The sequence below is a fragment of the Anabrus simplex genome, chromosome 13, assembly GCF_040414725.1.
Source record: "Anabrus simplex isolate iqAnaSimp1 chromosome 13, ASM4041472v1, whole genome shotgun sequence".
In the NCBI taxonomy this organism is placed as follows: domain Eukaryota; kingdom Metazoa; phylum Arthropoda; class Insecta; order Orthoptera; family Tettigoniidae; genus Anabrus; species Anabrus simplex.
Window position 1 is genome coordinate 54,330,222 of NC_090277.1, and position 15,948 is coordinate 54,346,169.

At 39.2% G+C, this 15,948-nt stretch overlaps 1 protein-coding gene across 4 annotated transcripts in view; it reads left to right on the top strand.

Moving 5' to 3' along the window:
• LOC136885076 (PR domain zinc finger protein 5) overlaps nucleotides 1-15,948 on the top strand; it is a 79,500-nt gene that overhangs the window by 18,872 nt on the left and 44,680 nt on the right. For all 4 annotated transcript variants that reach the window (XM_067157490.2, XM_067157492.2, XM_067157493.2 and 1 more), the window contains exons 3-5: nucleotides 2,055-2,407; nucleotides 9,258-9,402; nucleotides 13,465-13,668. In XM_067157490.2, coding sequence (XP_067013591.2) covers nucleotides 2,055-2,407; nucleotides 9,258-9,402; nucleotides 13,465-13,668 — 702 coding nt within the window. The remainder of the gene's footprint in view (nucleotides 1-2,054; nucleotides 2,408-9,257; nucleotides 9,403-13,464; nucleotides 13,669-15,948) is intronic.

Here is a 15,948-nt window from a genome sequence, read left to right on the forward strand (position 1 = left end):
GGTCTGTTATTGGACATTATAAATATTCCAGCTAACTCATTCCTGGTTGCCAGCGTTTCACCCCAGTGTGCTAAGTTGGGCTCATCAGTTGGTAAATAGCACATCTACCAAGACGCATAGCTAGTACATACTGTGTAGGCCACTGCATAGGCTACTTGGAGCCACCGGCAGTGCCAATGCGCTATGAGAGCCTTTGTCTCATTTTCAAAAATTGATGCCTGCCTGGCCATTATATGATGTTGATTCCCATAGGAAACCTGAAATACTACATACAACATAGTCAAGCATCTCATCTCCTTGCTCCCAAGCCTTCCCTGCCCAGAGTTTGCAAATTTTCGTAATAAATAAAATTAGTCATAAATCACCCAGAACAAATCATGCTGTTTACCAATGAATCTTTTCCATTTTTCGTATCAAGTACTCCTGGTGTGAGTCCCATACACTGGAACCCTACTCTAATTGGGGTCTTACCAGAGACTGATAGACCGAGCGAGTTGGCCATGCGGTTAGGGGTGCGCAGCTTGCATCCGGGAGATAGTGGGTTCGAACCCCACTGTTGGCAGCCCTGAAGATGGTTTTCTGTGGTTTCCCATTTTCACACCAGGCAAATGCAAAGGCTGTACCTTAATTAAGGCCACGGCCACTTCCTTCCCACTCCTAGCCCTTTCCTATCCCATCGTTGCCATAAGACCTATCTGTGTTGGTGCGACGTAAAGCCAACCAATAAAAAAAAAAAAAAAAAAAAAAAAAAAAAGAGACTGATAACCTCTCTCCTGTACATCCTTAGTACAACCCCTAAATATTCTCATAACCATGTGTAGAGATCTGTAATCTTCCTAAACAACCTCGTTAGTATGATTTCCCCAATGAAGATCATTTCTTATATTAACACCTTGGTACTTACAGTGTTCCCCATGAGGTACTATCACTCAATGTACACAGTAATTAAAACTGATGGGACTTTTCCTCTTGTTGAAACTTACAACTTAACTGCATCCAATTTACCACCATAGCATTATCCGCTGTCCATTCTGCAACATTGTGTAAGTCCCCCTGCAGTCGCTCATAATCCTGCAACTCATTTTCTACTGTACAGTGAAACATCAACTGCAAATATCCTTACCTGTGATTCCAGTTCTTTCCTCATATCATTTTTTTAAATATTAATTTTACACCCACATTGGAACACTGAAATCAATCTACATACAGTCAAGTCTTATGAATATTGGTTACAAATTTGGTTGATGTTTCTTCTTTTGTTCCCAGGAATGTTTTATTCTCTCTGACCTGGCTGCCCATTCTTCGTCTGTTATGTCTACTGTTTGCGTGTATAGGTCTTCAGTTTAAGTCTCACGTCGTTATTTTACAGGTTCCTCTTCTCTTCTATCTCTTCTATGTTTTCAATTTGTTGAATTGCCAAGCCTAATTCATTTAAATCTTCTTGGACTTCTTTGAACCAGTGATTTTTAGTTTTACTTTTCCAAAAGTAGTTGAATAAATGTTTGAGTATCCTAGTCTCTGGTAGTCGTAATATGTGACAGAAGAAAGCAACTCTTCTTTTCCGCATTGTATCTATTAAAGACTCAGTCTCCTGGTATACAACTTCATTAGGTAGTAATCGCCATTGTCCACCTACTTGGTGTTTTTTGTTTAGAATTGTTCTAATGATTCGTCTCTCTATTTTCTGTAATTTATCTGTAGTTGATTTCGTATTCAAATTGAATAAGGTTTCACTAGCATAGGTTGCTTCAGGCTTAATAACGGAGTTGTAGTGTTTAAATTTTGCATTTATCGAGAGAGATTTCTTCTTGTAGGTTGGCCAAGTAATGTGTTGTGCTTGTTTTAATTTGGTAATTCTATTTTCAACTGATATTTTCTCTTTTAAGTTCCATGTTATAATCTCTCCAAGATATTTAAATTTATTACATATAAGAAAACCCCCTCTTAATCATTACAGTATCAAATAACACTTCACCTACACTAATTTCTATTGGATTCAAAGGTGTAATAGAATGCTTCGTTATTATGACTTTCTGTTCATTGTTTACTTTCAGATTTTAGCTCAGGGTTGCAACGATTCCAAGGATATTCTGCCCGAGATCCCAGTCTCTGTTCCTCAAGACATCAGCCTCATAGATGAAGGTGCAAACCTTGCCAATAACATACCCCTCGAGAAGCTCGAAGGAGCAGAAGTAATTTGCCCTCTTCTGCCTTCAGTACCTGCCCTCTGCAAGGATGAGAGTTCTGACAAGTCCCACCTGGAGAAGATTGAAAAGGATGATATCAGTGTTGATTACGTGGAAGATAAAAGTGATAGTGACAGTAAGAAGGCTGATGACCTTGATAGGACAGATAGAAGAGTGAAAAAGGATGCCAGAGTTTGTCATAAATGTGACCTGTGTAATAGGTGAGTATTTTAAAAAAAATGTATAGTATATATTTTTATTCAGCCATGAAACAGAAGAATAGTTTGATTTATTTGAAAGTGGTATGGAAGTGACTGATCATATCAGCTACAAAAGGAACTTTCAGCATGACAAGAATCAGCCAATCAAGAGCTTGCTCCACCTCTTCCCCTCCCTCCAGTGTTGAACGCCAGTATTTATTTACTCGAGTCAGAAGCATACAATAGAACTTTTTTTAAATTTGGTTTTACATTACAATTTAGTAACAATATAACAGAAGGAATTTTACACACATATATGCCAAAATGGTATTAAATAGTCTTTGCCCAGAAGCGAGCAACTGCGACTGCATTTCCTTGTGCCTTGAGCAAATCATCCTCACTGCAAGAATCAGGACAACACGAGCACTGACACAGATGCTTGATAGTCTGCACCTCTCCGCATTCACATAGTGGAGATACATCGAAATATCCCCATTTCACTAGGTTGTCTTTAGACTTTCTAACACCTGTTCAGGGATCTCCATGTGATCCAGTCCAAGTTGTGTCCGGTTGGTAAGCATTCAGCTGGTTTTGTCCAGGTATGAAGATGACTTGTTCTGGCTGCCCACAATTTTTCTCTGGCTTTCTTTGGTGGTGTATTTAGTGGAGATGTTGACTGTAGGAAGCTCCTCCTAGATTTCAATCTGGGCTTTGGTGGAGTATGTCTGTGTAGTGGATGAAGCTCATTTGCGGCAACTTCCCGGCGTATAGCAGGAGGAGCAATTCCTGCCATACAATACAGTTTGTCAACTGGAGTTGGCTTCAAACATCCAGTAATTAGTCTCGCAGTTTCATTAAGTGCCACATCTACTTGCTTTGCATGGACGGATTTATACCACACTGGGCAGGCACATTCACTGGCGGAGAAGCAAAGTGCCATGGCAGAAGTACGGACGACCAGAGGTTCAGCACCCCAATTACTACCAACAAGTTTCTGAATGATGTTGTTACGGGCTGACACCTTGTGTTTGATGTTTAGGCAATGCCGTCGGTAGGTGAGGGACCTGTCTAAGGTAATTCCAAGGTATTTGGGTGTAAAACAGTGCTTCAATTCAGTGCCTTCCCAAGTCACTTTCAGTTTTCTTCCTGCCTGTCTGTTTCGAAGATGGAAAGCACTGACCTGAGTCTTTTGTGGGTTTGGTTTTAGGTGGTTCTTGTTGTAGTAGTCAGAAAAGGTTTCTAGAACGCCTGTAAGCATCTGTTCTGCTTCTTCAAAATCACTTGTCTGTACCGTTAAAGCGAGGTCGTCGGCATATATGAAACTTTTGGTTGCATGAGGTCTGGGCTGATCATTTGTATAAATGTTGAGTATTGGTGACAATACACTCCCTTGGGGTAAACCATTCCTTTGGGTCCTCCAACGGCTCTGACTTCCTTGAAATTCAACGTAGAATCTTCGGTTATGCAATAAGTTGGCAATTATTCTCGTGAAACCAAAGTCCATGGTCAAGCTGTAGATCTTGTGAAGCATTATGCGGTGTTGGACTGTATCATAAGCTGATGAGAGATCAATAAATGGAATTGTCCCTGGTGTATTGGAAATGTTTGACCAACTGCATGCTGAAGATCCAACGTGTAAAGCATCCCCTTCATCATTGTCTTAATTTACATCATTCATATTGTAATCATCACTAGAATCACTTTCACTAGAACTATCAACATCACTGTAAGAATGATCACTGTCTTCCAAGTAACTAACCTCATTTTTTAATCCGTATTGAAAGTCTGTTTAATTACAACAAACAATGTTTTATTATAAACCACCTATTCGATACATCAAAATGTCATTACGTTTAGAGTTTCCTCATTAATATGAAGTTATATGCGGGACGTGTTTCGCGCCTTTATAGAGCATCATCAGCCAATCCAGAATCTCAAAGATTGGTTTATGTTCGTAACTAATGACTTAAAAACTATTTGTACATTTTAGGCACTGTTCAACATTGTCACCTGATGGAGCAGCTGATGATAGATCTGTCGTGGACTATACTTTACGCAGATGATGTTTTTGTTGATGAGTCATGTCGGGAAGTTGAGGCAGTCTTGGAACGATTGCAAATAATACTAGAGGCAAGAAGACAGAGTACTGAGCGAGTGGCCATGTGGTTTGGGTTATGGAGCTGTCAGCTTGCATTTGGAAGATAGTGGGTTTGAATCCCACTGGCCTGAAGATGGTTTTCCATGGTTTCCCATTTTTACACCAGGCAAATGCTGGGGCTGTACCTTAATTAAGGCCATGACCACTCCCTTCCCGCTCGTAGCCCTTTCCTATCTCATTGTCGCCATAAGAGTGCGGAATGTATGGTCCATGTCAGGTCTGTCATCAGCTGCTCTGTCGGAGCTACATAAAGCAAAATTTTAAAAAAGGGGGGGGAAAAGGAGAAGACATCTTCAACTTTGTGCGGCCAGGGCAAGCAGGCCTACACAACACAGTCTCCCTTGCTGGAGAACCACTGATGATGACCAACAAGTTCAAATATCTTGGATCACTCATCACAAATAATAGTAATATCGACGTAGATGTAAAGCACTGCATCAGTGTTGGTTGGATGAAATGGCAGTCACTTACTGGTGTTCTGTGTGAATAAGTAGATGGCAGTCAAATTGAAGAGCAAAGTGTATAAAACTACTGTCCGGCCTGCCCTCATGAAGGGCTCGAAATGTTTGTTGGGCAAGACAGAAGAAACATGACCAGCGAATGCATGTCACAGAGATGCAGATGCTGCAATGGTCGCTGGGCATCACTCTGCAACTTTGAAAAGTTGTGCCCATCAGCGACAAGATGGAGGCAAAACAGCTCCGATGATATAGTCACGTGAGGAACACCATTTAGCACAGAAAGCTCTTGCCGTCAAAGAGAGGAAGATGGCGTACTAAGGCAACATGGAAACGAACAGCTGAGGCTGCCTTATGCCTAGTTTGCACGATGCCAGTTGATGAGACAATTGTTGGCGATAGTTGCCTCTAATTATTGCTGGAACATCTCTGGTCAGTCGAGTTGAACAAGAACCCATTCACACGAGGAAGCTGTTGCCACGCCAGTAGATGACGAGAAATGGCAGATTGCACAGTGTCTGTAGTATCCCGTGAGGAATTAAATTAATTTTTTTAATTATATGTGCCAGGAGTTGATTGCTGAGTCATGCAAAGTTTGGACCTCAGTCACACAGAATCCTTGAATGTTAATTTTATCAGTATCGGTAATCTCAAAAAGTACCACTTGTCGAGCATTTTTGTCTTTGTACAGGTCTTCGTGCTGGTCCCACAAACATCATCGTTCCCTGTACAACCCAACGAATTTTATGTTAGTATCATCACTCTACTTTGGAGCCATAATTATGTGAACAGATTACAAATAATTTAAATTATAAAGACCATGCGATGCCAACTTTTAAAGTTGATTTACCAGTTATTCAGCTGAACAGTAATAAAGAGATTAAAATTGTTCAGAAATTCAAATATCTTGGGGAAATAATAACATGGAACACAAATGAAAAAGAAGCAATAGAACACAGAACAACTAAATTTAAACAAGCACAAAGACTTACCTGGCCAACCTATAAAAAAAAATCTCTTTCGATAAACGCTAAGCTGAAACACTATAATTCCATAGTTAAACCAGAGGCAACCTATGCTAGTGAAACTTTATTCAAATTAAATGTAAAATCTACAACAGACAAATTACAGAAAACTGAGAGAAGAATTCTTAGAACAATTATTAATAAAAAACACCAAGTTGATGGACAGTGGAGATTGTTGCCTAACAACATTGTCTATCGTGAATGTGAATCAATAATATCTACAATGCGTAAAAGAAGAATTTCCTTTTTCTGTCACATATCAAGATTAGCAGACACCAGGATATTGAAACAACTATTCGATTACTTTTTGAAGAATAAAATCAATAATAATTGGTTCAAAGAAGTTCAGGACGATTTGGAAGAATTGGGTATAACTCGGCAACAAATCAAAGACAGAAAAGAGAAGAGGATTTTGAAGAACAAAAGCATAAGTCTCAAACTAAAAGCAGTTGAACGGAAACAATATACTATATCGGACACACAAAGGGCTTCCAGGTCGGAGAGGATGAAAAAGTTCTGGGAGAAGAAGAAGAAGAAATTATCTCAAATGTATTGATTTCAGTGCTCCAATGTGGGCGTAAAATATGTAAATAAATAAAATAAAGACCATGCAGATGGCTGCACCTCTCGGTTGACACAAGTGAACTGGCACAAAATAAAGCTACTGGTCTGTCACATTCGCACACCGCCAGCTGTCCCGGCAATACTGAGGTGTGGGTGGTGGGGGTTGCAGCTATGCTCATTTAGTTGTCCTCAGTCTAACTTCTGGAGACAACGGATTGCCTGAACACCCCAGCGTCAGTGGGTAGGGTCTGACACATCCCACTCTGAAGAGTCTAGTGTCAGACCTAAGACGAAACGCTGGTTAATAGAGCAAACGCCGGAAAAGCCATACATCTAATTTTTGATCTGATTTGTGAGGGCAATTGTCTAGACAACCGGACCAAAGTGTTCACACGTAGCCAATAATTGTAAACCAGTCAACTGTCTTCTGACAATTGTCTCATCAACTGGCATCGTGCAAACTAGGCATTAAGGAAAAGTGAAGTGCCATTACATCTCGCACAAGGACGTCGGACACACTCTCTCCGAGTCAGACAAGCCGACCCTGAGTGCACGTTTTATGGGTACATATACGGCCAGGAAAGAAGAAGATGTATAAAAGCTGATTGCCACTCATTTGGAATAGTTTGTGATTGATTCCCGTATGTCATGAAAGGGTTCCTCCATTATTTTGGCACAAAAATTGGGACTAGCCATTTTCAGAAGTTTGACAACTGTGCAATCTTTGCCTGATGCCTTACTGTTGGGCAGAGACGTCCAAGGACGACCTCTTGTGTGAATTGAAGGATGGACCAGAAATTGTAATCTGTGACTCTGGAGAAGGAATCAGAATATTACGCTAATTGTTCAGAATTAGATTGCTGTTTTTGTCCTAGAAGTACGTACTAAATTTAAATTAAAACTTAGCTATCATCCATCTATGGATAAGTGTGTTGGCCTCACAATCGCAGGTTGAAACATTAAAAGAAGTAGCTGAAGCCGTAGGTCTATGGATTTTCTGGGTTGGGATGCAAAAGGCCGCATTTCTTGAAACTGGGGAAGTTATTCATACTCAGTACTATGTCCAAACGCTTCACAAATGCTGTCTTGAACTGCTCGATAAACACCATAGGAAGATGGCGATATGTCAACACGATAATGTGTGGCATCACTCTGCTCTTGTTCACTAGGGAGGAAATTGTTTCTCAACAATTTTTTTTTCTTTTTCTCTTCTTCAGGGTGACTTACAGAACTTTTCTGTTAGAGTTACCATTTTTTAGCTAAGGTAGCCCCATTTTCGGGTGACATAATTGGCTATTGTGGAACTGTACTTGTATGTATGTCCAACACTTGTCCCATTTCTGTACGAGTTTGGGCATCAAGTGAGATGAATCTTCGTAGCAAGTTTTTTATGACTGGATGCCATTCCTGACGGCCACCTCATTAGAGGTGTTAATGAGATGAAATGAATGACGTTATATATGGTAGGAGGGAGAGGGCGAAACCCGGTGCTGGCACAAAGTCTATTTCTGTCGAATAAAACCAAGGGGTCTGCTCAAGGCTTAAAGTCTCCATCCAATGGATGAATCACCAGTCAAACCACAATGGTTAAGTTAATAAACTCGGATGAATCACCATCAACAGCGTCGTATGCCCTCACTCCGTATGAACACAGCAGAGAGGTTGGAATTGAATCACCATGCAAGAAACACCCTGAGTCTACGTTACCTGTGATTAGTACCACTATAGGAGGAACACCATGGTTCTGCTGTACCAGTGATTAATAGCATTATGAGGGGCCAGTGACCTGGATTTTGGACCCCTTTAGATAATAAGCATTATCCCAGTAATTAAGGCATTGTGAATTGGATCCACTGATTGTTTTTGTTTCTCGATCATTTTTCATCATCATTCGTTTTAGTTTCTAGTCAGTGGAGAGGATTTTTAACATCTACTGACCGGAAGTAATCTTCAACCATGTACTCTGGAGTAGGACGGGAGAGAATGAGATGGCCATACAGATAAAGTGGCGGAAATGGAAATGGATCGGGCATACACTGAGAAAGGGGAACGAAGCAATTGATAGAGAGGCGCTGGACTGGAACCCGCAGGGTAAAAGGAAGAGAGGGAGACCCAAACAAACGTAATGGAGATCTGTTCACATGGAAGCGATAGAAGAAGGCAAGACCTGGAGTGAGGTAAAGAGGCTGGCTGTCAACAGGACCAGATGGAGATGCTTTGTTGATGCCCTATGTTCCACGAGGAACGACAGGAATTATGTGAAGTAAGTCTAGTCAGTGGATGCGTTTTGAATTTTTGATTTTAATTCCGTTCACCTCCTACCATTATGGGCCGGTGACCTAGCTGTTGGACCCCTTTAATCGACAAACATCAGCATCATCATAATCATGGAATTTAATCCAGGCTTTTGGCACACACCTCTCCTACCCTGCCAACCAACATTCTGATCGTGACTTTTTTTTTCGATGAACGGGACTTGAACTGACGTCAGACCATATAGACTTGATGCCTTAACGATCATGGCCATCAGGCGGGAATAATAATAATTTTGACATCCAGGTAATGTTTCTTTTTTTTATTTTTATTAGGGTAATATTCTGTGTGATAGATGAGCTCATTCTGATATTCTTTGCTTATTTAAAGTGTTGTACTTTCCTCATTTACAGAAAGTTCCCAAGTCGCACAAAACTTATTCTCCACGTGGCAAGATGTCCCATGACAAAAGACAAAATCAAATTAGAGGGACTCTTCTGTGAGGACTGTGATCTTTCATTTACATCCCAACAATTGCTGGATTCTCACATTAACAAGGTAAGGTAACGTTAGGAGATAATTTACTAAAATAAAGTAGATCCTTTACCATAATTGGGAGAGCCTGTGAATAATTCTGACCTTTGTGAGCAAGGAGCAAGTTGTAGTCCATTGAGGGAATAGCTCCATCTGACACCTCCCTTGAAGTAACTGCGAATGTGGAGCGTTGGAAGGCTTCGCACCTCCTTGGCTTATCCTCTCCATAGACTACACCTGCCATCAACTTGGCTTAAGTCTGGCAGTAGTTTCGTGCACTCTTCGTCACTTTTAGTTGCAGATCCAAAGAAAATCAAAGTTGATCTTCTTCTTAGAACGCTGTTTCTCTACAAATGTTGGTGACCAAACTGATTATGATTATTTTAGGGAAAAAAAATTAACTGCCTAATCAATGCACAATAACTCGTGGATTAGACCCCCTTGCGTATTAGACGCCTGCCTGGCTTTTCGAGGCAAAGAAAATTAAAAAAATAAACCTTGCATACAAGACCCCCCAACGTAATTCATCAGAGATGAACGATTCTGCTTCGAAGCGGGCACAAGTCTTATTGCAGCTCTGATGACATCGCACAAATTTGTTAATAGTTTCATCCGTACGACCCACGCAATGAAAACAAGCGTCAAAGTGATCTTTGTAGTATAGTTAAGAATGTCCGCCAGCGTAATGGTTAGCACAATTAGCTGCCATTCGTGGGAGTCTTGAGTTCAATTGGTGGCACCATACTGTCAGAGATTTAAGAATGGCAGGAAGGTTGATATGCGGTAAAAATGGTACATGTAACTTCCCTCAACTGGGGGCGTGTCTGAAAAAAGCTGCACCACCGCGGGATGAAGAAGAGAGTTTACTTTCATTAAGAAATATTCACAGTTGTTGCTATTAATATAGCGGGCGAGATCATTAACAAAGTGATCTTTTAATATCTCGTAACTTGGGCGAATATAGGTATTTTTTGGAGAGAAGTAAGTTTAAAACGTGATAAAAACTACCCAATCATAACGATTGTTTTACTCGCCAATGTACCTAACAAATAATAATAATAATAATGATGCGCACAAACGAGACTTTTTCAGAAAAAGCCTTGGGACTTTCTGGGATGTGAAGTGGTCGGATGAATGTCGTGCTCAACACAGTGAGGTAATGAAAACCCAGTGGATCTATAGAACACTGAGTAAATGCCAGAATGTATAATGAAACTTATCGAGGTCCCTAGTTGGCCGATTAGCGAATAATAAATAAATAAATAAATAATTTTATGTTTCCGCTTACTTTTAACGATTTTCGGAGACGCCAAACAAAACATACTAGGGTACGGATTAATAAAAAATGGAGACACCGAACTTGCAAAATTAAACATCAGGATGATAAAGTGCATTACCGCCACACCTGTAGATATCCATAAATGCGGCAAACTTTCCCATTATTTATTTTTATTGGTATTTGGAATCGCCTTTAAAAATAAACATGTATTCTGTTGTTTTTGGAAAATCCAATTAATAGAGGTTAAACAGGCTAACAAATGGGGTAATTTTTTAAAAAGACTATATCTGCAGTATATATCAGAAGCATAAAATGTTACAGATGTAAAAATTGGTATTTAGAAGATCCTTCACTAATAAAGAAACAAGTAATTTCTTCTGGAAAATTCACTTAAGGGGTGGGGGAGGGAGTGTGAAAGGAAGTGAAAAAGAGTGAATTCTTTTTTTGGGGATACTTATATCTCAAAACTGAAGGTAACAGATGTGAACAGTGGTGATTGGAATCTCCTTTAAACATAAAGAAATGCATTTGTGTTTTTTTTGGGGGGGAGGGGAGAGTGGGAATCAACTTAACGGTGGTGAGGTGAAAAGGGAGTTGAGACCAATTGATTTTACTGTTCATAATGTAAATGATTCTGATCATAAACCAATCATTTTTAATCTTTCCTGGGTTTGTCTTCAACAGCCATCTTTTCCTTTGGAGAACTTAAAGTTAGATTACAGTAGATTTTCCAAGCATATTAAATAAAAATTTAAACACATTTGAAATAAACAGTAGGAATGGTATTGACCGTGCAGTTATTCACCTCTATAATAGTTCAATAATGCACGGAAATGTATCATTCGTATCACCAGAAATCCTGTGCACATGCCTATTCGCGACAATGCTGCTGGTCACATTTTCAGCAATGACAGTGGCAGCAGATTTCATTTACCGCTAAGTAGCGGTCTTGCATCTTGCATCGGGGTCCAGAATATCAATAATAATAATAACCTAAATTCAACTAATATCACCCAACCTAATAATAATGTTCTGGACCGTCATCAAAATGTGCGGACCGTGCTGGAAACGGGTCCTGGCCAGGTAATGACTATGAACGCAGTCTGGGCGCGGGTCCAGTACTGCCAAGGCACCCAAGACGACACCACGCCAGATCTCCTCAAGGATTTGATCCATATTAAAAATGCTTATAGGAAAAGATGGCAAAGATTTAGGGACCCATCACCCAGGCGGAATACCTGGAGCTAGCCTGGGAAGTACAAAATCGATTGCTGGAAAGAAAGATTGAAAAATGGGCGGAACTTTGCTGTCAGGTAGTGAATTTTGGCGGATTATATATAAAATGTTAAGCATTCAGTTATAAATTTCAGTATAATACCGTAGCGAAGCACGGGTATCTTGCTAGTCATTTAATAAACGTGTTGTATTGGAACTTTAATATACAACAATCTCTTGATCTGGAACTAGCCTGCACTAACTCCATAAAGGGCACCAAATTTTAGACTGACACATTGCAAATGCTCACATACTTCCTTTCACATTACCAGATTGCCCTTCGCATCATCTCGCACAATCACAAACACATGAAGCAGTTCCTTTAACTCTTGGCAGTTGAATAAGTGCGACTGGTTACACAACTTTACTCTTTTTTTTTTTCCTGGAAAAGTATGAGTATAGTGTTACCTATTCTTAAGCAAACAATTGTTCAAATTGAAATAAAATTCTTTACATGATTACAAATATGCTGAAAATACAGGATTTGTAGGTGTGTTCCTCTTATTTTCACTGGGCTGAGTGGCTCAGACGGTTCAGGTGCTGACGGTCTGACCCCAACTTGATGGCTCAGTCTGGTGGTATTTGAAAGTGTTCAAGTACTGTGTCGGTAGATTTACTGGCATGTAAAAGAACTCCTGCGGGACTAAATTCTGGCACATCGGCGTCTCCAAAAACCGTAAAAGTAGTTAGTGGGATGTAAAGCAAATATAATTAAAATAACATTCTCTTATTTTCTTGCCTTTTCTGTATCTACTTCTTTAAGTGCCATGTCCTCCAAGAATGTTGAAGTTTGTTTGTAGCCATCTACAACGGTGAGTCTGTACTGAACTGGAACCACTGCTGGAAATTCACAAGCCAAGATGTTCTAGGATAACTTGAAGAGAAACAATATTATCTTCAGAGGCAAATTACCTTAACATCAATCTTATTCTTTTATTGAACAGGCAAATATCTCATCAAAATCTGAAGTTTGTAAAAGGAAGGTGCCGTAACATTGTAGCAAACTCAGCCTGTTTATAGCTAAATCATACCTTGTTATGCTTTATTTTTCTTTGATAATGAAGCATTCAGAATACATTCTGCAGGAGAAACTCAGATGAAATAGAGTCACAGCCATATACACGTTACTAGGTTGGTAAAATAAATTATTAAGTAATGTTCCACTTGTCATGTCTCCTTATTTCGTGAATAAATAAATTTTATTCTAAAATTTGCTATGTGTATGTGTAGGGGTTATTTGTGAAATTTTTTTTCTGCATTCACTAAAATAAATATGATGTAACATGTCACTGACTTTATGGTATAATTTCATCGAAATGTTCAAAACAATTGTCCGATTTTTTTCTGATTCTAGATCTAGTTACCCTAGTATACTTGCTTTCTTGCCTTTATTATGTGACCTAATTATAGTTCAAGAAAATGTGTTTTTGTGGTCAATCTTTTCCATATTTCTGGTATGTAGACAGGTAAATCGTACTTAAGTTCTTGACTTATGCATATAATCGTGGGTCTCCTGTAATGTGCTGTTATAGAACCATAAACCACCTAGCACCATACCTGATGAGATAAGCGGCAGTAACGGTGCTGACGAGAGCTGTCCAAGCCTTGATGATCTCCCAGACAACCTTCCATTCTTCTGTTGCAAGAAATGTTACACGGTGTACAGATCTTCTGCAGAGTTTCAGTACCACTCGTGTAAAGATGGTGGACGGAACGTGACACCCTCGGCCAAGATGGTGAGTTGATGATTGATGTGGCTGTGTCTCGATTTAGATAAATGTTCATAGCCCATTATATCTGTTAGTAGCCTCTGCAACAGCATAGCTCTCACTAGCACAGCATAGCCAATATTACACTTACCTCTCTTAAGAAATTTGTGCATATAATATGTCGGGCTGAGTGGTTCAGACTGTTGAAGCCATGGCTTTCTGATCGCAACTTGGCAGGCTCGATCCTGGCTCGGTACAGTGGTATTTGAAGGTGCTCAGATACGTCAGCCTTTTGTCAGTAGATTTACTGGCACGTAAAAGAACTCCTGCAGGACAAAATTCTGGCACCTTGGCATCTCTGAAAACAGTCAAAAAGTAGTTAGTGGGACATAAAAGAAATTACATTATTATTTTTTTATTTGCGAATTGACCACTGAGGATCACGCTACAATTTCATTTTTTCTTTGTCTGAAGTTTCCTCTTCCTCCAGTACTCCTTCATATGGGCGCTAGGGTATTTCTTCTGTTCATCTGTCCAGACTCTTCCCGTCTTTGCAGTTCTTTTAACTTGAAACCCTTCCAAATTTTGAATTATGTTTCAAAATGTTTTGCTGTCCAACATCTAAACTTCCTGGATGTCGACTTCTCTAGATATTTACGAACTTCCTTAATCCATGCCGTCATCTTCTTGTTCCACAGGTAGTCAAATAACTTTTTAGATTAGTGTGGTTTTGTCCATTCTGTACAAATGTCCATGAAAATAATAACCTTCTCTTTTTCATGGTGTCCGAAATTTTCTCCACATTTTTGTAGAATTCATTGTTCTGAAGTTTCCAGCCGGTTTTCGTCTGTATTGGACCCTAGATTTTCTGCATTCTTCTTTCTAGGATTTCCAGTTCCTCCAATTTGTAGTTAATCGAGAGGCATTTGCTAGCATACTCTGCCCGTTTAAGCCACGACTAACCTATTAGGGGCACAAGACCCCCTCAGGGGTGCTCAGTAAGGGATTGACATGTTGCATAAGAGAAATGGTGTGGATCAAGGAGATGGGCAGATATCCGTAAATAATGAACCATCGCAATACAAATTAATGGTGGATGATTTATTCCAAAATAATTCCATCCTTCTAAGAATCATGATTATGTGAGATGATCACTAAAAAATTTAATTTTACGTTAACTCTTGCTGTACATCCAAAAATGAAAGCAAATGGGATGGTACATGTTAATGAATTCTTATTAATTCTGACAAAATTGTTTTCATACGAGTCACATTTTATCGAATATTATTTTGAATATTATATTTGATTTTGCTAGAGAATGATGCTCGCATGCATGTCAAATCATGCCGGAAAATCTGGAACAAGATTTTAAATGCTTAAGTTATATGACTGATCAAAAGATGAAAATACAACAAATTAATAAATTACTTTCGTCACTTAATTGCACTTTTTAATTATTTTTCCCATTTAAATTGACCTTTCAGTGATTATCTGTTCAGCATAACAGAGTACACGTGACATTACGTAATAAAAGAAAGCACGAAATAGGAATGAAAAAAAAAATTAATTTAAATTAAATCTTCAACCATGTGTCATGACCTTAACACAACGCCGAAACTCAGAACAACAATGGTAACACACACATCATTACTGCACAATAAAATCACTCAACCTGTGGAAATAACAACATAAAAATGCGCATAATAAGTCTCCCGTTACCATCATCCACCAAAGAAAGAATTGTAACCAACTACAACTAAGGATACTATTTACAAATATACACACACGTCCACACATTATCCGTTAATTTCATGGGAATGGCAGACTCCCATAAATAATGATTTGCACCTATAAGTAATCCATCTGGTACAAATAATCTGGGTAATGATGACTAATAATACCGTCAATATTTGCATCGAACTCAGGACGTTACCAACATTTAGCATATATCGAGGAAGTGAGTAATATTATACAGCTTCGATTTAATATTATTGCGATGACGCTCATCCAGTGTGACAAAAAGGCTCTAATCATCTCATACACTCAATTTTATTTTGTAGGAAGACATGTGGTTTGATAATAATAATTTAATAATAATAATAATAATATTTTATGAAGACACTATCGCCTATAACTCTCATGAAAACAACAACTCGCAAATACATCAAAATGAGGATAAATTATTCCTAAATATCCATTCATCATTGCACGCAACATCGCAGAAAATAGATTACATGTGCTTCTGTTCATAGAGATGCGAAGATTCGCCCCCAAATAGCACATAAAATCACCATAATCCATGCCACA